Raw genomic sequence first — 22,379 nt, forward strand, 5'->3', positions numbered from 1 at the left:
CAGAATTCATCCGGCTACTCTTGTCTGCTGTTATGTCATCAATAAACACAAGTGACCCAGTGCCATTGAAAGCCATGCATGACCATGCCATTGCGTTGCCTCCACCATGTTTTACAGAGGATGTGGTGTGCCTTGGATCATGTGCCGTTCCCTTTCTTCTCCAAACTTTTTTCTTCCCATCATTCTGGCACAGGTTGATCTTGGCCTCATCTGTCCATAGAATACTTTTCCAGAACTGAGCTGGCTTCATGAGGTGTTTTTCAGCAAATTTAACTCTGGCCTGTCTATTTTTGGAATTGATGAATGGTTTGCATCTAGATGTGAACCCTTTGTATTTACTTTCATGGAGTCTTCTCTTTACTGTTGACTTAGAGACAGATACACCTACTTCACTGAGAGTGTTCTGGACTTCAGTTGATGTTGTGAACGGGTTCTTCTTCACCAAAGAAAGTATGCAGCGATCATCCACCACTGTTGTCATCCGTGGACGCCCAGGCCTTTTTGAGTTCCCAAGCTCACCAGTCAATTCCTTTTTTCTCAGAATGTACCCGACTGTTGATTTTGCTACTCCAAGCATGTCTGCTATCTCTCTGATGGATTTTTTCTTTTTTTTCAGCCTCAGGATGTTCTGCTTCACCTCGAGAGTTCCTTAGACCGCATGTTGTCTGGTCACAGCAACAGCTTCCAAATGCAAAACCACACACCTGTAATCAACCCCAGACCTTTTAACTACTTTATTGATTACAGGTTAACGAGGGAGACGCCTTCAGAGTTAATTGCAACCCTTAGAGTCCCTTATCCAATTACTTTTGGTCCCTTGAAAAAGAGGAGGCTATGCATTACAGAGCTATGATTCCTAAACCCTTTCTCCGATTTGGATGTGAAAACTCTCATATTGCAGCTGGGAGTGTGCACTTTCAGCCCATATTATATATATAATTGTATTTCTGAACATGTTTTTGTAAACAGCTAAAATAACAAAACTTGTGTCACTGTCCAAATATTTCTGGCCCTGACTGTATATAGTGTGTGTCCTGGCCATTAACTTGAGAACGGTGGCAGCCATGGGCATAGAAGTGGTGTCTAGGTATAGTAAAGTAGCCATGTGCTACGCAATGAAACCACCTATAGCGCCACCTGGTGGAAAACAACGGAATTAGCATTTTTATCTCAAAAACGGAACGAAAGAGAGAAAAAAAAGAGAATTAAAAAATTGTAGGCCATCATCAAATCAATACGAATCGACACCTTGCATACAGAAATGCTATGATATGAAACGCATGACCCCCCAAAACACTGAATGCTGGTCACGCATTTGGCGCTCATTTAACTTTGATGTTCAAAGTGGCCACCGTCAGCTGCAATGCACATCTGGACTCTGGACAGCATACTGTATCTTGCTGCACGTTGTGCAATATGGTAGGTGAGACGTTTGCACAAGCATCTGTGATACGTCATTGCAGATCCTGCAATGTTGGTGGAGGGGTCGCATACACCTGCTGTTTGATGTGACCTCACAGAAAGAAGTCCAATGGGGTCAGGTCAGGTGAGCGTGGAGGCCACTCCACGCAGCCACCATACCCAATGACTTGTAGGAAGGTCTCCATGAGGTATCGCTTCACGTCCGCAGCCTTGTGAGTTTTACACGTTCATAGCATTTCTGTATGCAAGATGTCGATTCGTATTGAATTGATGATGCCCTACAACTTTGTAATTCACTTTTTTTCTCTATCTCGTTCCGTTTTCGAGATAAAAATGCTAACTCCGTTGTTTTCCACCAGGAAGCGCTATAGGAGGGCGGACCGATTCCTAGCTAGTGCATTGATCCTTTGTATTTTTCTTAGCGACATTGGACATCTTCTTGGATGACATCACTTCTGCATCGCAGCATCCGCTACATCTGAAAAGTCATATCACCCAACCTTATGGTGGACTATTAGTTTGCAATTAGTTTGGTAACGCAAAGGATTTATGCACACGGAGTCTTATAGACGCCGATGCCGCCACCTGTGACTCTTTTTTGGGATATTTTTATGGCGGCATTGCTGCTGCCATCTTTTTTTTCAGGAGTGATTTGATACTAGTTTGCTTTGTTATATTTTGCACAAATCTGACAGAATAACTTTGTGACCTGCTCCATTTGATGGCATATTATGGCGCTATTGTACAACCACTATGCACCACGTGGCAGCCCACCGAGCACTTACAGCTCCATAGTACAGAGCTTCAGGGGAACGCGCGCTCATACAGCCTCTCGCACAAACCTTTGTCACGTGCGAGACCTAAATAATGGAGTAGAAACTGCAGTTTTTGTGGCAATTTATTTTTATTAAGAATTCGGTTTGTCTGGCACTACAAATGAATTAACTGTATTGGAAAATACTGTATTTTTTAACGTAATTGTATGAATTGCCATAGTGTTGTACAAAATCTACACTGCTTGCGGTCATCTTATTTTTGTGCCTCTGTACAGAGTGTCCATCGTGCAGATTTCGGTTTGATTTGTGGAAAGGCGGATGCTTACACTTTAAGTGCACACAGTGTCAGTATGATTTCTGTGGAGGATGTGGAAGACCCTTCTATCAGGGATCTGTAAGTGCAAGCCGCATTATTAATAATAATAGTAATGTTTATTTCTGTCGAACAAATATATTATGCAGAAGTTTCAAATTCAGAGGATACATGTACAAGCAAGATCAGACATTACAGGTCAGCTCATTATTCAACGACAAAAGTGATTGTTCTGCTCACAAGAGCTTGCAATCTATGAGGAAGTAGGGAAGACTACAGTTGGTGTGAATTGATTAGCACAATTTGGTTTAATGGCCATGACAATAATCTGTGGTTGTGGAAGGAGGTGGATGTTTTGCTGCATTTCGCCCTGAAGACATCAATTGTGATGTAGTGTGAATTATGTCTTGCATCATGATCAAAGTAATGTGTCATGTAAATTGTGATGTGATATATAATGTGTAGTGGTGCTTTATATGTTAGGCTGACAGAGTCAGAAGTGGTTAATAATTGGGACTATCCCATAGGGGAGTGACTAGGATATAGAATAAGTGATGGTTTCCTGTGGAACATCAGATAGGGCCTAGTGTGTGGCAGATACAGGCCTATAGTCTGAATGATCATCAAGACCGCATGCAGTGGGTGACCTGTGTTGAGAATGAGAAAGGAGAACCGGGACAAATATAGTGTGATCCTGAAGGACAAACAGAGACACAAGGATAGTGGTAGAGACTAGGAATGATCGAATACCTCAAATATTCGGCTTCACGAATATCCGACGAATAGGTCGCCGCTATGCGAATATACGATGCGCCATGTAAGTCTATGGGAAGCCCGAATAGTTCCGAATAGTTATTTGGGTTTCCCATAGACTTACATTGCGGCGACCTATTCGGCAAATATTCGCGAAGCTGAATATTTGAGGTATTCAATCATCCCTAGTAGAGACCCATTGTGAAAGACAGGGTCAGGTCCAAGGACTGACCATAGAGCGGTGTGATCCAATCAGAGGAGTTCAGAGAAGGGACATTTAGTAGAAAGGCCCCAAGTATCTTATGGCTTCAAAAGCTAACGGGCCAACATGGACTAGATTGTGAGATGATGGTGTGCCCTTGGCTGGAGTTCCCTAGGCATCAGAAAGCATGAAAGCTTGAGTCCGGCCATAGTGGCACACCCTCACCGCTACAAGGAGAATCAGACAAGAATCAGACAAGAATCAGACAAGGAACCACAGGAAGAGAAAATTACTTTCACCAACTTTCTTGGTGCTAGGTTGGGCTGTGGAGAAACAAACTACAACAGTAGGGACAGAAACAATCAAGCTGGGTCTGAAGTGAGTGTGACAAAAGTTGCCTTGTGTCAATGAAACGTAGAGAAGTTGTGTACCCGCTATCTTGTGTACATAATTGTCATCAAAAGACTTAAGTAAAACTACTATATTGTTTTAGCTGATGGTCTCTCTTCTTGAAGGGGTTAACATCTGGTCATGGCCAGCCTATGACATAGGCATTATGCAGCCTGCATGGGCGTATTGCCCCATTAGTGAAAATCCACACACCCAGCCAGGACCCCATCTTTCATGTAGCATGGCAGGATGCAGAAAACCCAGACCTCACGCCCATGACTACCACCCCGTGCCACACTACAGTTGCTGCATAGGTGCCCTGAGAACCGCCTCTTACCTGACAGCTCTCCTTTTGATTAGCCGACCTGGCATGACATCTTCATTGTGGAGTAACGCACACTGACTTTGCGCTAGGCCAGCCAATCAAAAGCGGAGCTGTGGATGAGTCAGGTAAAAGGCAGTTCTCATGGCTCTAATTCTACAGCCACAGATTACCGATGTGGTCAATGGACTGGGACAGGGGAATTGATTCATACCAACTCTAGAGATGACAAAAAAGATAAAACCTGCTTATATTGTGTAACAGACCAGTATTTTTTTTTATAATGAATAATGTACTAACAGGTCACCAGCGACTATCTGTATATGTATAAATAAAGCGCTAATGTGTACATGGAGTATGTGTTATACTGCTGAAAAAGGGACTAAAGGCCCCGTCACACACAGAGATAAATCTTTGGCAGATCTGTGCTTGCAGTGAAATCATGGACATATTGTTCAATTTGTACACAGCCACAAACCTGACACTGATTGTCCACAATTTCACTGCAACCACAGATCTGCCAAAGATTTATCTCTGTGTGTGACAGGGCCTGAAGTTCTGAGTAAAAATGTAGGTGGTGTAAATGGAGAGAAGTTAGGTTATTAATGTGATTAAAGGGGTTTTTCTACAAAAATGTTTTAAAAAAAACAGGCAGTGAAATGTTTTACCTCACAAAAAGAATCAGATACCATCCCGTGCTGTAACGTTTGTATACTCTCTTTTGCCTCCCTGGCCCAGGAGATGTGGCATGAGCAGATCATGTCTCCGTACCGTCAGACACTGCCATTACACAGCACATAGCAGGGGCACATACCGTATTTTTCGCTTTATAAGACGCACCGGATTATAAGATGCACCCCAAATTTAGACGTAAAAAAATAAAAACGGGGTCCGTCTTATACTCCGGTGTTGTCTTACCGGAGGGGGGCAGCAGTAGTGGTGAAGCGGGGTAACAGGAGGCAGAGGTTGTGCTGGCAGGCGTGGCGAGTCAGTGGTGGCGGGGTCCGTGGTGGCGGCAGCAGTGGCGGCGGTTGAGTCATGCAGCAGGCCGCTGCGGTTAGTGTCCCAGTGTCCGCAGTCCCGGTTCAAATGATGGCGCCTGGAGTGGCACATTTGCAGATGGAGCTCTCATCCAAGAGCTCCATCTGCGCACGCGCCTGCTCCCCGCACCATCATTTGAAACTGGGACCGCGGACAAACTGGGTAACCTGCTGCACAGCCGCCCACACGCACAGAGTGGCAGCCTGCAGGCTGCCCGCCCACCCTGCGTGCAAGCGGCCGGGTACCTGTGCTTGCGTGCGGGTGGTGGCCAGGTACCTGTGCTTGTGTGTGGGTGGCAGCTGGGTACCTGTGGCTGTGTGCGGGCGGCAGTTGGGTGCCTGTGTGCGGGAGGCAGCTGGGTGCCTGTCGGTGCCAGCTGCCGCCCGCACACAGGGACCCGGCTGCCATCCGCACGCAGCCACAGGCACCCGGCTGCCGCCCGCACGCAGGCACAGGCACCCGGCTGCCGCCCGCACGCAGGCACAGGCACCCGGCTGCCGCCCGCACGCGGCCACAGGCACCCGGCTGCCGCCCGCACGCGGCCACAGGCACCCGGCTGCCGCCCGCACGCAGGCACAGGCACCCGGCTGCCACCCGCACGCAGGCACAGGCACCCGGCTGCCACCCGCACGCAGGCACAGGCACCCGGCTGCCACCCGCACGCAGGCACAGGCACCCGGCTACGACCCGCACGTAAGTACAGGTACCCGGCCGCCCGATCGCCGCACAGACAGGACCCCAGATAAAGCTATATTCTGATTTTAATACGCACCCCTCATTTTCCTCCCAAATTTTTGGGATGAAAAGTGCGTCTTATAATTCGAAAAATACGGTATATAAGATTATCTCAGCAAAGGAACATTTTTCTAATCACATCCAATTGTATAAATTATTATTATTCTAAGATCTATTGATTAAAATCAACTTTGAAATTAACTTTGTGGGAAAACCCCTTTAAGCCTTCCTATAAAGATGCATTTGCATGAATTCATACACCCAAATGAAATGCAATCTGGCCGTTTGTACATTAAAGGTGTTGTGCACCCCTGATTTACGAGCATTTATAAACCTTGAGAATGTTTTTCATTTCATATATCTTCCATTTTATGTTTACATGCCTTATCAGACCAATGTGTACAATAGCTACAAGGAAACTCTGTCCCTATTGTCTGAGGAAAGTGAGTCTCAGTACATTTCATTTCCTCTTTAACTCCTAGGAATGTGACTTCTCGGACGATTGCCGAGGGAAAGGGTTACACGCTCATCACGCACGGGATTGTTTCTATTATTTGAGAGACTGGGATGTAAGGAGACTGCAGAAGCTTCTTCAGGTAAAGTCATCTTCCAGAAGAGGTCTCGTGAGGTTCGGTGTAAAATTTAATATATTCTTTAATACTTACAGCAAAATGGAATAAAGTACAAGAGTGACAGAACTGAAGAGTTGCCAGGACCCTTTGAAGGTAAACTCGCAAATCATATGTCATTTCTGCAGGTCCTATTGAGTGGAGCGCTCAGATATCTCCGGCTGAGAATGAATAGAGGAGTTACACCTGCTCAACCTCTGCGCCACTCAGGCAGGACTCGATCTAGCGCCGGTCTTGGGACAGTGGGGATCCCAGTCCGAGTGCCAGCGATTAGGGTTTTATCTAATATCTCAACGATAGGGGATAACGTCCAAACTGAATTTCAAAGTGCTTGATTGAACAACTTTGCAATTTACCGCTTAATCTCAAGAACAGATGGATTGTTAATTTTACAGTTCACTGGCCACCCAGCATCTTCAAAATGGCCGGTTGCCTAAGGAAGGATCATGTACAATACGCAGACTCTATACTTTAGGCCCACTTATGCCACTCTGAAGCTGTCGAAAATGCTGGATATGACCTGCCTCATTGTCCCGGCACTTCTCCCTTGTCGCAGAGTCAAAGCTGCCTCTGCTGCCTTCATGGTAGAGCGCTGTCTCTGCTGCCTTCATGGTAGAGCGCCGCCTCTGCTGTCTTCATGGTAGAGCGCTGTCTCTGCTGCCTTCATGGTAGAGCGCTGTCTCTGCTGCCTTCATGGTAGAGCGCCGCCTCTGCTGCCTTCATGGTAGAGCACCGCCTCTTCTAGCTTCATGGTAGAGCGCCGCCTCTGCTACCTTCAAGGTAGAGAGCGCCGCCTTTGCTACCTTCATGGTAGAGCGCCGCTTTTGCTACCTTCAAGGTAGAGCGCCGCCTCTGCTAGCTTCATGGTAGAGCGCCACCTCTGCTAGCTTCAAGGTAGAGCGCCGCCTCTGCTAGCTTCAAGGTAGAGCGCCGCCTTTGCTACCTTCATGGTAGAGCGCCGCCTTTGCTACCTTCAAGGTAGAGCGCCGCCTCTGCTAGCTTCAAGGTAGAGCACCGCCTCTGCTACCTTCAAGGTAGAGCGCCGCCTTTGCTACCTTCATGGTAGAGCGCCGCCTCTGCTAGCTTCAAAGTAGAGCGCCGACTCTGCTAGCTTCAAGGTAGAGCGCCGCCTCTGCAAGCTTCAGGGTAGAGCGCCGCCTCTGCTACCTTCATGGTAGAGCGCCGCCTCTGCTACCTTCATGGTAGAGCGCCGCCTATGCTACCTTCATGGTAGAGCGCCGCCTATGCTACCTTCATGGTAGAGCGCCGCCTATGCTACCTTCATGGTAGAGCGCCGCCTATGCTACCTTCATGGTAGAGCGCCGCCTATGCTACCTTCATGGTAGAGCGCCGCCTATGCTACCTTCATGGTAGAGCGCCGCCTCTGCTACCTTCATGGCAGAGTGCTTACTTTGGACCAGTGGCGCAACCATAACGCTGGCCAAACTGTCAGTCTTAAGGAACAAACAGGAAGCTGGGAGACAGAGGAGTAGTACACTCCTGGAAATTAATCATGTGTAAACCCCTTTAATGTATCCATAGCTTAACCAACATATTCTAGTCTAGCTGTAAAAAGATAGAATGAATCATTCCTGCGATAAATGCACAGAGACAAATGTTCAATCAAATACATTATTGCTTTTTAGGATTCTTTAAATTACGGAGCTCCACATTTCAGAAGAACACAGAGAAGGCAGAGAGCGAAGAAGACAAAGACTCCAATGAGTAGGTTATAAAACTCACGATATCTGCAAATCTAAATATAAACTGTTCACATTATATTACGGCTTGTTTAATGTATTAGCTTTTATCTTTTATTGTTTCAGGGGAGCATTCGCCATATTAAAGGGAACCTGTCAGGTGCAATATGCACCCAGAACAATGAGCAGTTCTTGGTGTATATTGCTAATCCTTGCCTAATTGTCCCTGTATACACTAGCATAGATAAAAAGAGATCTTTATTTCTAAAGATTTTTTATCAAATGTTAATGAGGCCAGCGACTAGTCGCAAGGGCATTAGTCCCTTGGCTAGTTGGCCCCCTTACCATGTAAGCACGCCCCTGTGGGCGTGCTAACATGGTGGTGAATGCGCAGCATCAGAGGCATGGTTGATCTCACCGCTCTCTGCTGCCACTGCGCCAAAAGCTGGATTTCGGCTCAGTGCACATGATCAGAAGTCCAGGACTTCTGGTCATGCATACTATGAAGCTGGGTCTACATGTCCCGGCTTCAAACTGGTAGTGCGCATGATCGGTCGGAAGTCCAGGGACGTTCTGATTGTGCGCACTAAGCCGAAAACCAGCGGTGGCAGCAGAGGTGCGACCATGCCTCTGTGCATTCATTAGCATGTTTGCACGCCCACAGGGACGTGCTAACATGCTAAGGGGGCCGACTAGCCAAGGGAACTAACGCTTTTGTGACTAGTCTTCATTAGCATATTATATAGAATCTTTAGAAAAACCTTTCCTAAATATCTTTTTATCTATGCTAGTGTATTTAGGGACGGTTTGCCAGGGGTTAGAAGAATGGCTCATGGTTCGGGGTATATATTGCACCTGACAGGTTCCATTTAAGCAGTATTAATACTGCCCCCATCATGCTGCTCCTTTTTTATACTGTCCCTGCCATACTAACTTCTCTTTACTGCTCCCCCACAGTCACCTCTCCATTTTGTCCCCATCACAATGTTTGCCACATGTTGCTGTATCTATACCATCGCTCCACACACTGTCCCAACTTTGCAAATGATCCCTCTATTTCCTGTACTTCCACACTATTCCCCACATGCTGCCCACAATACCCTCTTACACTCCCCTCCATTCAGCCAGCTTTCCACGCTGCTCCCCCTCCATACTGTACTCCCACATGCTGCTGTCCCCTCTCTTTACTGACACCCATAATGCCCCCTCTCATACTGTCCCCTCCATACAGCCACCTTCCCACGCTGCTCCCTCTCTATTCTGTACCCCATTACACTTCCGCTCATCTCTAGGTACTGTGTGCAAGAAATGATATCACTTCACACAACCCCTTTACATGGTCCAGCTCAGTGCTCTCTGAGTATAGACAGGAGCTGAATTTCCTTTACAGTCTGTATCCTAGGCTGGTGAGAGGTTACCGGTGCAATACACTGCCGACGTTACACCAGGCTGACAAATTTAATGCCACACTGGAGAATCTGGAAGATCAGGAAATTTGCAGAGCTCCTGTCCACAGTCAGAGAGCACGGACCTGGACTGGAATTGCTGGAAGCAATCTGCTAATCTCTTCTGTTACCCCATGTTGTGCCCTTAGTCTACCACCACCACCCCTCCTTCTGTATCTTCTGCTCTTATAGAGGGTTTATGTTCCACACTGTCTTTGGCGCCTGTTTGGTGCAGCAGAGATGAAGGTCCGACACTCACATTGAGTTGCATTTGCAATGTTAAGTATATGTAATTAAAAAGGTTTTTTTTCCTGTGTTATCTCATTTGGCCACATGAGGTCGCTCTTTCCCACGCTATTGCTCATCATTACAGGAGAGTTTCAGAGCCCATTTGTTTGAAAGAGTTTTAGTTTAATATCTACTGTAGTGTACTTGTTTTTAGCAAGTTACATTTGTTATAAAAGATGGAGGAATGAAATCAAGCGAACTAATGATGCAATTTTGTCCTGCTGGGTCCCAGGCTGCTTAAAGGGAACCTGTCAGGTGCAATATGCTCCCAGAACCACGAGCAGTTCTGGGTGTATATTGCTAATCCCTGCCTAACCATCCCTGTATACACTAGCATAGATAAAGAGATCTGTAGAAAAAGTATTTCTAAAGATTTTATTGTATGCTAATGAGCGCGGGGACTAGTCCCCTGGGCGTTAGTTCCCTGGCTAGTCGGCCCCAGTAGCATGTTAGTACAGCCCTGTGGATGTGCTAATGAAAACGCAGCATCACAGGACGATCTCACTCCCCTCTCCGCTGCCATCGCTGGATTTCAGCTCAGTGCGCATGACCCCAGAGGTTTGGTCATGCGCACTACTTCAGTTTGAAGCAGAGACGTGTACACCCGGCTTCATAGTGCGCATGACCCAAACTCCGGGATCATGCGCACTGAGCCGATCTCACTCTGGTGGCGCAGAGGTAAGTGAGATCATCCTGTGACGCTGCACATTCATTAGCATGTTAGTACGCCCACAGGGGTGTACTAACACGCTAACGAGGGGCGATTGGCCGGGGAACTAACGCCCAGGGACTAGTCCCCTCGCTCATTAGCATACAATAAAAGATCTTTAGAAATACTTTTGCAAAAGCTCCCTTTATCTATGCTAGTGTATACAGGGACGGTTAGGCAGGGATTAGCAATATACACCCAGAACTGCTCGTGGTTCTGTGTGCATATTGCACCTGATAGGTTCCCTTTAATGTGGGGTGTTCTGCAGTAAGTATTAATTGGATTTGGTGGAAGCAACGGGCATAAAAAGGATCATTTTGTGCTTGAATTTCTGTTTGAGGTGTTCAACAAAACTATAAAGTTTGTGTGCAAAGAATATAGACGTTTTAATTTTGGATTTCGCGAGGTAGCTCTGTTCTGTCCTTGGATACCTGATGATTTGGAAATCCATTTGCATGGAAAAAAAAAACTTTGCAGATACTGGCTTCATTGTTGAAGATTAGGTCTTCAAATAAAAAAAATTAAAAAAAAATTTAACACGTCAGTAAATTTAATTTTTTACCGGTGAGATAGCACTTGTCTGAGGGGGGAATAGAGGGGGGCACAGTATGTAATTAAAGGAGAGTCCTACTTCATGCTGGATATAGTTACATACGTGGCAATATAAGACTGGCCGCTGACTTATGGAGTAGCAGGTAAATCCTACAGGCTCCTCTGTGTGGTTTGGGTGCTGCTGGTGTAGTAAGAGAGTCAGATTAAGGCTATGTGCGCACGTAGCGTAATTTCATGCATTCACGCTGCGTCTTGCACTGCAGCATAAATGCATGCGTCCTGCATTCCCAGCACACTCTATGAAGATTGTACATAATCCGTGCGCACGTTGCTTTTTTGAACGCAGCGATTTCAGTCAAAAATTTGACAAAATCTCTGCGTTCAAAAATGCAGCATGTCACTTCTTTCCTGCGCTTTGGATGCTGCTCCCACTCTGTCTATGGGAGAGGCAGCATCCCAAGCGCATGAAACCAGCATCCATTCTGCAGACACACTGCATCCATTATGCAGTGTTTCTGCAGCGATTTGAAGCACACATGGACTGCCAAATTGCTGCAAAATTTGCAGCATGGACATGACGCAACGTGCGCACATAGCCTCTTTATAAGCACCTGTGTCCTCTATTCAGCACTTTAAACCTTTAGAAAAAGCATTTGTCACCTCTTGCAGATTAGCCCTTTAGAAGCAGCTATGTCCCCTCCCTTTGGTTGGTCTGCAGACTACACAGTGACATCTTATTACTTGTCAAATAACAATATTTCGGTAAGAGTTGTAAGTTTGACTCCTTGTTGAAATGGGGGAAAAAAGGTTAGATTTGTTTTTCATAAACGAATCAGTGAGAACTGAATCAGTGAACTTATTCACAATGTTTGTGTGTCAGTTTAGATAAATGTATGACAAAAATAGGTTAAATCAATTCTACAATTATATTCAAAGGACAAGTGACTCGACGAAACAGGCAACATGATGAGTCCAATCTACCGTAATCCTGCCGATCCAAGTACAAAGCTGTATACAATAAGCCCCCCTCTCACAGTTAATATCTCCTTGAGAAGAGAATTTCCAAGGATTGAGCTAACTGTGGTAAATGGAGATAAAAAATTTGCAAAGCTGTAATATTGAGGCAAATTAACGGATTATATAATGTGTAAAAATCCTTGTAATTCAATTAAGGGTACCTTCACACTTTAGCGATGCAGCCGCGATCCGACCAGCGATCTGACCTGGTCAGGATCGCTGCTGCATCGCTACATGGTCACTGGTGAGCTGTCAAACAGGCAGATCTCACCAGCAACCAGTGACCAGCCCCCAGCCAGCAGCGACGTGCAAGCGACGCTGCGATTGCACGGAGCCGGCGTCTGGAAGCTGCGGACACTGGTAACTAAGGTAAACATCGGGTATGGTTACCCGATGTTTACATTAGTTACCAGCGCACACCGCTTAGCTTAGCGCTGGCTCCTTGCTCTCCTAGCTACAGTACACATCGGGTTAATTAACCCGATGTGTACAGCAGCTACATGTGCAGGGAGCCGGAGCCGGCAGCAAAGGCAGCGTGAGAGCTGCGGAGGCTGGTAACTAAGGTAAATATCGGGTAACCACCTTGGTTACCCGATGTTTATCTTGGTTACAGCTTACAGCAGCTGCCAGATGCCGGCTCCTGCTCCCTGCTCGCTTCATTTGTCGCTCTCTCGCTGTCACACACAGCGATCTGTGTGTCACAGTGGGAGAGCGCCTTTGAAGAAAACGAACCAGGGCTGTGTGTAACAAGCAGCGATCTCGCAGCAGGGGCCAGATCGCTGCTCATTGTCACACATAGCGAGATCGCTAATGAGGTCACTGCTGCGTCACAAAAAGCGTGACTCAGCAGCGATCTCGGCAGCGAGCTCGCTGTGTGTGAAGCACCCCTAAGTGTCACTTCTTGCACTGTTCTCAGAACGGACAGGTCATCTTTAATTGAAATAAAGAGCAGTTTGATCAGTACTTCCTGAACATGTATTAAAGCACCACTCCAGTGTGAGTGTGAGTGTGAGTGTGAGTGTGTGAGTGTGTGTGTGTGTGTGTGTGTGTGTGTGTGTGTGTGTGTGTGTGTGTGTGTGTGTGTGTGTGTGTGTGTGTGTGTGTGTGTGTGTGTGTTCACCGCTGGAGTGGTGCTTTAAATCTAAGCTCCCGGTCTTACACTCACTCTCCAACACCTTCACTTTTTTTCCCCTAACGTCGCTCCAGGCCCATGGTGCCATCTTGTAAGCGCAACGTCTGATCAGCCAGAAGTCAGAATTTACATCACAAGCGCTCAATGCATCTCTATGAATGCCAGCATTAGGTCAGAACAAGGCTCTCAGACTTCTATTGAGCTGTGATCTCTCCTGCGCTCCATAAAACACTGGAGCTGCCAGCAGGTCAAACTAGAGACAGGAAAGACGCTGATAACCGCTGAAAGAAGGGAATTTTGTTTACTTACCGTAAATTCCTTTTCTTCTACCTCCAATGGGGAGACCCAGACAATTGGGTGTATAGGCTATGCCTCCGGAGGCCGCACAAAGTATTACACTAAAAGTGTAAAGCCCCTCCCCTTCTGCCTATACACCCCCCGTGCTCCCATGGGCTCCTCAGTTTTGGTGCAAAAGCAAGAAGGAGGAAAAGAATTATAAACTGGTTTAAAGTAGATTCAATCCGAAGGAATATCGGAGAACTGAAACCATTCAACATGAACAACATGTGTACACACAAAAAAACAGGGGCGGGTGCTCGGTCTCCCAATTGGAGCTAGAAGAAAAGGAATTTACGGTAAGTAAACAAAATTCCCTTCTTCTTTGTCGCTCCATTGGGAGACCCAGACAATTGGGACGTCCAAAAGCAGTCCCTGGGTGGGTAAAATAATACCTCGTGATAGAGCCGTAAAACGGCCCCTTCCTACAGGTGGGCAACCGCCGCCTGAAGGACTCGTCTACCTAGGCTGGCATCCGCCGAAGCATAGGTATGCACCTGATAGTGTTTCGTGAAATTGTGCAGGCTCGACCAGGTAGCTGCCTGACACACCTGCTGAGCCGTAGCCTGGTGCCTCAAAGCCCAGGACGCGCCCACGGCTCTGGTAGAATGGGCCTTCAGCCCTGAGGGAACCGGAAGCCCAGCAGAACGGTAAGCTTCGAGAATTGGTTCCTTGATCCACCGAGCCAGGGTTGATTTGGAAGCCTGTGACCCTTTACGCTGGCCAGCGACAAGGACAAAGAGTGCATCCGAGCGGCGCAGGGGCGCCGTCCGAGAAATGTAGATCCTGAGTGCTCTCACCAGATCTAACAAGTGCAAATCCTTTTCACATTGGTGAACCGGATGAGGACAAAAAGAAGGTAAGGAGATATCCTGATTGAGATGAAAGGGGGATACCACTTTAGGGAGAAATTCCGGAACCGGACGCAGAACCACCTTGTCCTGGTGAAACACCAGGAAAGGGGCTTTGCATGACAGCGCTGCTAGCTCAGACACTCTCCGAAGTGAAGTGACTGCTACTAGAAAAACCACTTTCTGCGAAAGGCGTGAGAGAGGAATATCTCTCATTGGCTCGAATGGTGGTTTCTGAAGAACCATCAGCACCCTGTTCAGATCCCAGGGTTCTAACGGCCGCTTGTAAGGAGGAACGATGTGACAAACCCCCTGCAGGAACGTGCGTACCTGTGGAAGTCTAGCTAGGCGCTTCTGGAAAAACACAGAGAGCGCTGAGACTTGTCCCTTAAGGGAGCCGAGCGACAAACCCTTTTCCAGTCCAGATTGAAGGAAGGACAGAAAAGTGGTCAAGGCAAAAGGCCAGGGAGAAAAACCCTGAGCAGAGCACCACGACAGGAAAATTTTCCACGTCCTGTGGTAGATCTTGGCGGACGTTGGTTTCCTAGCCTGTCTCATAGTGGCAATGACGTCTTGAGATAACCCTGAAGACGCTAGGATCCAGGACTCAATGGCCACACAGTCAGGTTGAGGGCCGCAGAATTCAGATGGAAAAACGGCCCTTGAGATAGCAAGTCTGGTCGGTCTGGTAGTGCCCACGGTTGGCCGACCGTGAGATGCCACAGATCCGGGTACCACGACCGCCTCGGCCAGTCTGGAGCGACGAGGATGACGCGGCGGCAGTCGGCCCTGATCTTGCGTAACACTCTGGGCAACAGTGCCAACGGAGGAAACACATAAGGGAGCTGAAACTGCGACCAATCCTGAACTAAGGCGTCTGCCGCCAGAGCTCTGGGATCTTGAGACCGTGCCATGAACGTCGGTACCTTGTTGTTGTGCCGGGACGCCATGAGGTCGACGTCCGGCACCCCCCAGCGGCAACAGATCTCCTGAAACACGTCCGGGTGAAGGGACCATTCCCCTGCGTCCATGCCCTGGCGACTGAGATAATCTGCTTCCCAGTTTTCCACGCCTGGGATGTGAACTGCAGAGATGGTGGAGGCCGTGGCTTCCACCCACATCAAAATCCGCCTGACTTCCTGGAAGGCTTGCCGACTGCGTGTGCCGCCTTGATGGTTGATGTATGCCACCGCTGTGGAATTGTCCGACTGAATTCGGATCTGCTTGCCTTCCAGCCACTGCTGGAACGCTTTCAGGGCAAGATACACTGCCCGTATTTCCAGAACATTGATCTGAAGCGAGGACTCTTGCTGGGTCCACGTACCCTGAGCCCTGTGGTGGAGAAAAACCGCTCCCCACCCTGACAGACTCGCGTCCGTCGTGACCACCTCCCAGGATGGGGGTAGGAAGGATTTCCCCTTCGATAATGAAGTGGGAAGAAGCCACCACCGAAGGGAAGCTTTGGTCGCCTGAGAGAGGGAGACGTTCCTGTCGAGGGACGTCGGCTTCCTGTCCCATTTGCGTAGGATGTCCCATTGAAGAGGACGCAGGTGAAACTGCGCGAAAGGGACTGCCTCCATTGCTGCCACCATCTTCCCCAGGAAGTGCATGAGGCGCCTCAAGGGGTGTGACTGGCCTTGAAGGAGAGATTGTACCCCTTTCTGTAGTGACCGCTGCTTGATCAGCGGAAGCTTCACTATCGCTGAGAGGGTATGAAACTCCATGCCAAGGTATGTCAGCGATTGGGCCGGTGTCAGATTTGACTTTGGAAAATTGATGATCCACCCGAAACTCTGGAGAGTCTCCAGGGTAGCGTCGAGGCTGTGTTGGCATGCCTCTTGAGAGGGTGCCTTGATCAACAGATCGTCCAAGTACGGGATCACCGAGTGACCCTGAGAGTGGAGGACCGCTACTACAGTAGCCATAACCTTGGTGAAAACCCGTGGGGCTGTTGCCAGGCCGAACGGCAGTGCCACGAACTGCAGGTGTTCGTTTTCTATGGCGAAGCGCAAGAAGCGCTGGTGCTCTGGAGCAATCGGTACGTGGAGATAAGCATCTTTGATATCGATCGATGCAAGGAAATCTCCTTGGGACATTGAGGCGATGACGGAGCGGAGGGATTCCATCCGGAACCGCCTGGTCTTTACGTGTTTGTTGAGAAGTTTCAGGTCCAGGACAGGACGGAAAGACCCGTCCTTCTTTGGGACTACAAACAAGTTGGAGTAAAAACCGTGGCCCTGTTGCTGAAGAGGAACAGGGACCACCACTCCTTCTGCCTTCAGAGTGCCCAGCGCCTGCAGAGGAGCCTCGGCTCGCTCGGGAGGCGGGGATGACCTGAAGAATCGAGTCGGGGGACGAGAGGTGAACTCTATCTTGTAACCGTGAGACAGAATGTCTCTCACCCAACGGTCTTTTACCCGTGGCAGCCAGGTGTCGCAAAAGCGGGAGAGCCTGCCACCGACCGAGGATGCGGAGTGAGGAGGCCGAAAGTCATGAGGAAGCCGCTTTGGTAGCGGCACCTCCGGTGGTCTTTTTAGGACGTGACTTAGACCGCCATGCATCAGAGTTCCTTTGATCTTTCTGAGGCCTTTTGGACGAGGAGAATTGGGACCTGCCCGCGCCCCGAAAGGACCGAAACCTCGACTGCCCCCTCCTCTGTTGGGGTATGTTCAGTTTGGGCTGGGGTAAGGATGTATCCTTTCCCTTGGATTGTTTGATGATTTCATCCAAACGCTCGCCAAACAATCGGTCGCCCGAAATTGGCAAACTGGTTAAGCGCTTTTTGGAAGCAGAATCTGCCTTCCATTCCCGTAGCCACAAGGCCCTGCGTAGTACCACCGAATTGGCGGCTGCAACCGCCGTACGGCTCGCAGAGTCCAGGACAGCATTAATAGCGTAAGACGCAAATGCCGACGTCTGAGTGGTTATGGACGCCACCTGTGGCGCGGACGTGCGTGTGGCTGCGTCAATTTGCGCTTGACCTGCTGAGATAGCTTGTAGCGCCCATACGGCTGCGAATGCTGGGGCAAAAGAAGCGCCGATAGCTTCATAGATGGATTTCAACCAGAGCTCCATCTGCCTGTCAGTGGCATCTTTGAGTGAAGCCCCATCTTCCACTGCAAGTATGGATCTAGCTGCCAGTCTGGAGATTGGAGGATCCACTTTGGGACACTGAGCCCAACTTTTGACCACGTCAGGGGGAAAGGGATAACGTGTATCCTTAAGGCGTTTAGAAAAACGCTTATCTGGACAAGCATGGTGATTCTGGACTGCCTCTCTGAAATCAGAGTGGTCCAGAAACATACTCGGTGTACGCTTGGGAAACCTGAAACGGAATTTCTCCTGCTGAGAAGCCGACTCCTCCGCCGGAGGAGCTGAGGGAGAAATATCCAGCATTAGATTGATGGACGCAATAAGATCGTTCACTATGGCGTCCCCGTCAGGAGTATCAAGATTGAGAGCGGCCTCAGGATCAGAATCCTGATCAACTGTCTCTGCTTCATCAACCAGAGATTCCCCCCTCTGAGACCCTGCACAATATGATGATGTCGAGGGAAATTCTAAGCGAGCTCGCTTAGTCGGTCTGGGGCTGGGGTCTGTGTCAGAACCCTCAGCCTGGGACCCATGAGATACCCCGGGAGGACATTGTTGGTCCAACTGAGGTGGGCCAGGGAACAAAGATTCAACAGAGTCCCTGTGCTGAGATACCGGCCTGGACTGCAAGGCTTCTAGTATCTTAGCCATAGTCTCAGAGAGTTTTGCAAACTCCGTCCCCGTCACCTGGACAGTGTCAGCAGGTGGCTCCCCCTGGGCCCCTCTTAGCAGAGGCTCTGGCTGAGTAAGTGCCACAGGGGCCGAACAGTGCACACAATGGGGGTCAGTGGAACCTGCCGGTAGCGGGGTCGTACATGCGGCGCAGGCAGCATAAAAAGCCTGTGTTTTGGCACCCCTGCCTTTCGTGGGCGCCATGCTATTATCTTCCCTGAGCAACACAATAGGGTATATAGCCAGAAATCAACTGTGCACCATACAGTGTAAAATATATATACCATAAACATATAATGTTACACTACTGCACAATGGGGCTAGCACCACAGGTGCTGCTTACCACCCGCTTAAAGCGGTTGTGAGGCCACCAGAGTCCCTTGCCTGGGTCTCCCAGACTTTGTCCCCCTCTGCAGCGTCCGAGGAGCTGACAGGAATGGCTGCCGGCGTCCTGAGGAGAGGAGGGAGCCGTGGGCGTGACCCAGAAAGTGCGGGAACTGGTGCCCGCACTGTGCACAGTGAGGGGGGTGGAGTATGCAAAGCATGCTCCAGCCCTCAGTGCTGCTCGTTCTGTGCAGCGTCCCGCCCTTCCCCTGCCTGTCAGGGCTGGGGGTGGGAAGAAAAGAAACTAGGCCGCAAAAAGCCGGGGACTCTAGTAATGAACGCGGCCGCCGTAAAAGCGCGGCCGGCGTGGAAGTCCCCGGCGCACAAGTCCCAGCCGCGCCGCGGTGTTTCCATGGCAGCGGCGGTCAGTGCGGCAGTCCCTATACATAAACACACTCAGCAACGCTGAGTGTGTAATGGCACATATTAACCCGGTCAGCGCCGCGGTCCCCGGTGCACTAGCACACCCAGCAAAGCTGGAGTGTTGCTGTGCGCTGTCCCCACAGGGATACAGAGTACCTCCAAGTAGCAGGGCCATGTCCCTGAACGATACCCGGCTCCTATCCAGCAGGCTCCACAGGAGTTGTGGATGAAGCATGGTCTCAGTGCCTGGAGACCGATAGGATCCCACTTCACCCAGAGCCCTAAGGGGGATGGGGAAGGAAAACAGCATGTGGGCTCCAGCCTCCGTACCCTCAATGGATACCTCAACCTTAACCACACCGCCGACAAGAGTGGGGTGAGAAGGGAGCATGCTGGGGGCCCTATATGGGCCCGCTTTTCTTCCATCCGATATAGTCAGCAGCTGCTGCTGACCAATCTGTGGAGCTGTGCGTGCATGTCTGCCTCCTTCGCACAAAGCAAAAAAACTGAGGAGCCCGTGGGAGCACGAGGGGTGTATAGGCAGAAGGGGAGGGGCTTTACACTTTTAGTGTAATACTTTGTGCGGCCTCCGGAGGCATAGCCTATACACCCAATTGTCTGGGTCTCCCAATGGAGCGACAAAGAAATACCAAGGGGCAAGTATAAGGCTGGGGGCACCACTAGTGGTGAAATTTAAAGAAAGCCATGCTGGTGTGGTGCTTTAAGCTTTTCATTTTGTTACAGAGAAGACAAGGAATACTTGGTGAAGATGATAAATACAAATTTCCTGGATCCAGCTGATCTGTACACAGAGAAAGAAATGGAAGCAGAGCTTCAACGATGGAATTTAACCATTCCAGAACACTGTAGTGAGGGCAGACATGAAGCATATCTGCAGAAACTACACCTGGTAAGGATCAGGGCAACACGTCAATGTGAGACAACCTGTAACCATTATAGTCTACAAGCTGTTTACATGGCTGTGTTTTTTAATGGAACAAACACTGGCACCATTTGTTTTGTGCATGTGAATAATACAGACATGTGAATGAGTCTTGACTGATAGTAGCAAATACCTCCAATTAGAAATGTAGTATAGTTCTCCTGATTATAGGTTTCTTACCTCATGTGCAGGGCATTGCAGATTACATATCCACGGTTACAACCACTAAGCTGCAGTGCCCTGCACATGAGGTAAGAGACATGTATTGTTTTCTTAATTAGCTGTCTCTTACCTCATGTGCAGGGCATTGCAGCTTAGTGGTTGTAACCGTGGATACCTAAGCTGCAATGCCCTGCACATGAGGTAAGAAACATAGCTAATTAAGAAAACAATACATTTCTCATTGGGGGTATTTGCCAATATTATTAATACATCTATTAAGTATTGGGATAAAATCTTGGAGATTGGAATAACCCTTTAAATGTGTATGGCTCCTCAGAATCGGTAATATATAAATGAAGTTAATTCACTTTAAAGAAAGTCATGTGAGCAATAGAAATGTGTAGAGGAGTGTGGGCATTCTTACCCCCAACATCCTGCCCCTGCACAGCATTAGTCTATATTGGTCCTGGAAATAATGGGAAACCAAAAAACTTTCACACTATACCCTACAACCATCAGCTATTAATATGCTAATTTAACCTGGAGCATCGGGGAATGAAATAAATTACAAGCCCTTCTTCTACTCAGGACCACCAGGGAGTAAAATATGAACGTACTATTAGACCCTAGACCTGCTGGGAACTTTTATTGGTATGAGATATTTTTGTTCTATGGACATGTTTCTTGTAGATGCTCAGTTTTCAATATAAAACCATCAACTAAACACTAGCGGAGGTGATGTTTTTGTCCATTTCTGTGACTGGACAGTTATCAAGCCGATACATCAGCTGTGGTTACCTGAGAGGACTCTGCTCCTGGGCTAACCATGGAGGTTACCTGGGGAAACTCGCACCATATCACAGTGGGATGGCAGGGTGGGCAGCTGGGCCCACCAACTCAATTTACTGAAAACTGTGCTAATATCTATTCCAGCTGACATAAAAACTATCTATTGACTCCCGGTGATGGTTCGATTAACCTTACATTAAATCAATAACAGTTTGCCCATGGTAGAGATTGTAGCTGGACATTTCTTAAGTCTAAAGTATTTTCTTTTTTTATCTCTGCAGAAAATTAAGCAAGAAATCCCCCTCTTTGTGAATCTGGAGTTATATGAAGAATGAATCCGCAAAGAAAAACTTTTCTAATTTCATGAATGAATGAACTTCTGCAGTGGCGAGTGGTCGGTCCTAAACCCTGCACCCTCCTATGCAGAATATTGACTGCACATTTTACAATGGGTTACAAACCAAACTCCTTATGTTCCACATCACCTCTCAATAACAAATAACACTGGACTTTGACAAATATATACAGTATAAATAAATATATATATAGATATATAAAACCCTATGGATGCAATTACTTAAAGTGAATGTGTCAGGTCCCTAAGGGCGTGCTATCATGCTAATGAACGTGCAGCGTCAGGGGATGATCACTCACCTCTCCACTGATATCGCCGCCCAACACTGGATTTCGGCTCAGTGCGCATGACACCGGAGTTTGGGTCATGTGCACTATGAAGCCCAGTGTACGCGTCCTGGCTTCAAACTGAAGTAGAGTGCATGACCCAAACTCAGGGATCATGCTCAGTGAGCCGAAATCCAGTATCGGGTGGCAATGGCAGCGGTGAGGTGAGTGAGATAATCCTCTGACGCTGCGTATTCATTAGTATGTTAGCACACCCACAGGGGCTTACTAACATGCTAATGGAACCGACTAGCCCGGGAACTAACGCCCAGGGGACAAGTCCCCTCGCTCATTAGCATATGATAAAAGATCTTTAGAAATACTTTTTCTAAAGATCTCTTTATCTATGCTGGTGTATACAGGGACGATTAAGGCTGCTTTACACACAATGATCTCGTTAGCGATGTGACACACCAGATCGTAGATATGAATTGCCGAGATCGCACATAGGTGGTTTTGTGCTGCTCGTGGCTCTGGGTGCATATTACACCTGACAGGTTCCTTTAACTCACTTGTCATTTAAGGTACCTTTTTAAACTAAGCTTTCGTGTGCACGTAGAAGAGGAATGACACCAGTTCTGTCATTGCACGACCTGTATTCAGCATTTTCAGTTCTCTCTGACCAAGTGAGTGGAAACTAGCTCCTATGACGCCTCCCATATACTGTACAGAGATGGGG

The 22,379-nt window shown here is 48.3% G+C and overlaps 1 protein-coding gene across 3 annotated transcripts in view; it reads left to right on the forward strand.

The window, feature by feature from the left end:
* The window catches only part of LOC142244085 (E3 ubiquitin-protein ligase RNF31-like), a 75,275-nt gene extending 53,698 nt beyond the window's left edge, over positions 1–21,577 (forward strand). For all 3 annotated transcript variants that reach the window (XM_075316276.1, XM_075316279.1, XM_075316278.1), the window contains 6 exons: positions 2,474–2,592; positions 6,437–6,550; positions 6,622–6,679; positions 8,230–8,308; positions 19,870–20,035; positions 21,301–21,577. In XM_075316276.1, the coding sequence (XP_075172391.1) occupies positions 2,474–2,592; positions 6,437–6,550; positions 6,622–6,679; positions 8,230–8,308; positions 19,870–20,035; positions 21,301–21,354 (590 nt within the window). In that variant the 3' untranslated portion in view covers positions 21,355–21,577. The remainder of the gene's footprint in view (positions 1–2,473; positions 2,593–6,436; positions 6,551–6,621; positions 6,680–8,229; positions 8,309–19,869; positions 20,036–21,300) is intronic.
* Positions 21,578–22,379: the final 802 nt, after the last annotated feature.

Source organism: Anomaloglossus baeobatrachus, chromosome 6, assembly GCF_048569485.1.
Source record: "Anomaloglossus baeobatrachus isolate aAnoBae1 chromosome 6, aAnoBae1.hap1, whole genome shotgun sequence".
In the NCBI taxonomy this organism is placed as follows: Eukaryota; Metazoa; Chordata; class Amphibia; order Anura; family Aromobatidae; genus Anomaloglossus; species Anomaloglossus baeobatrachus.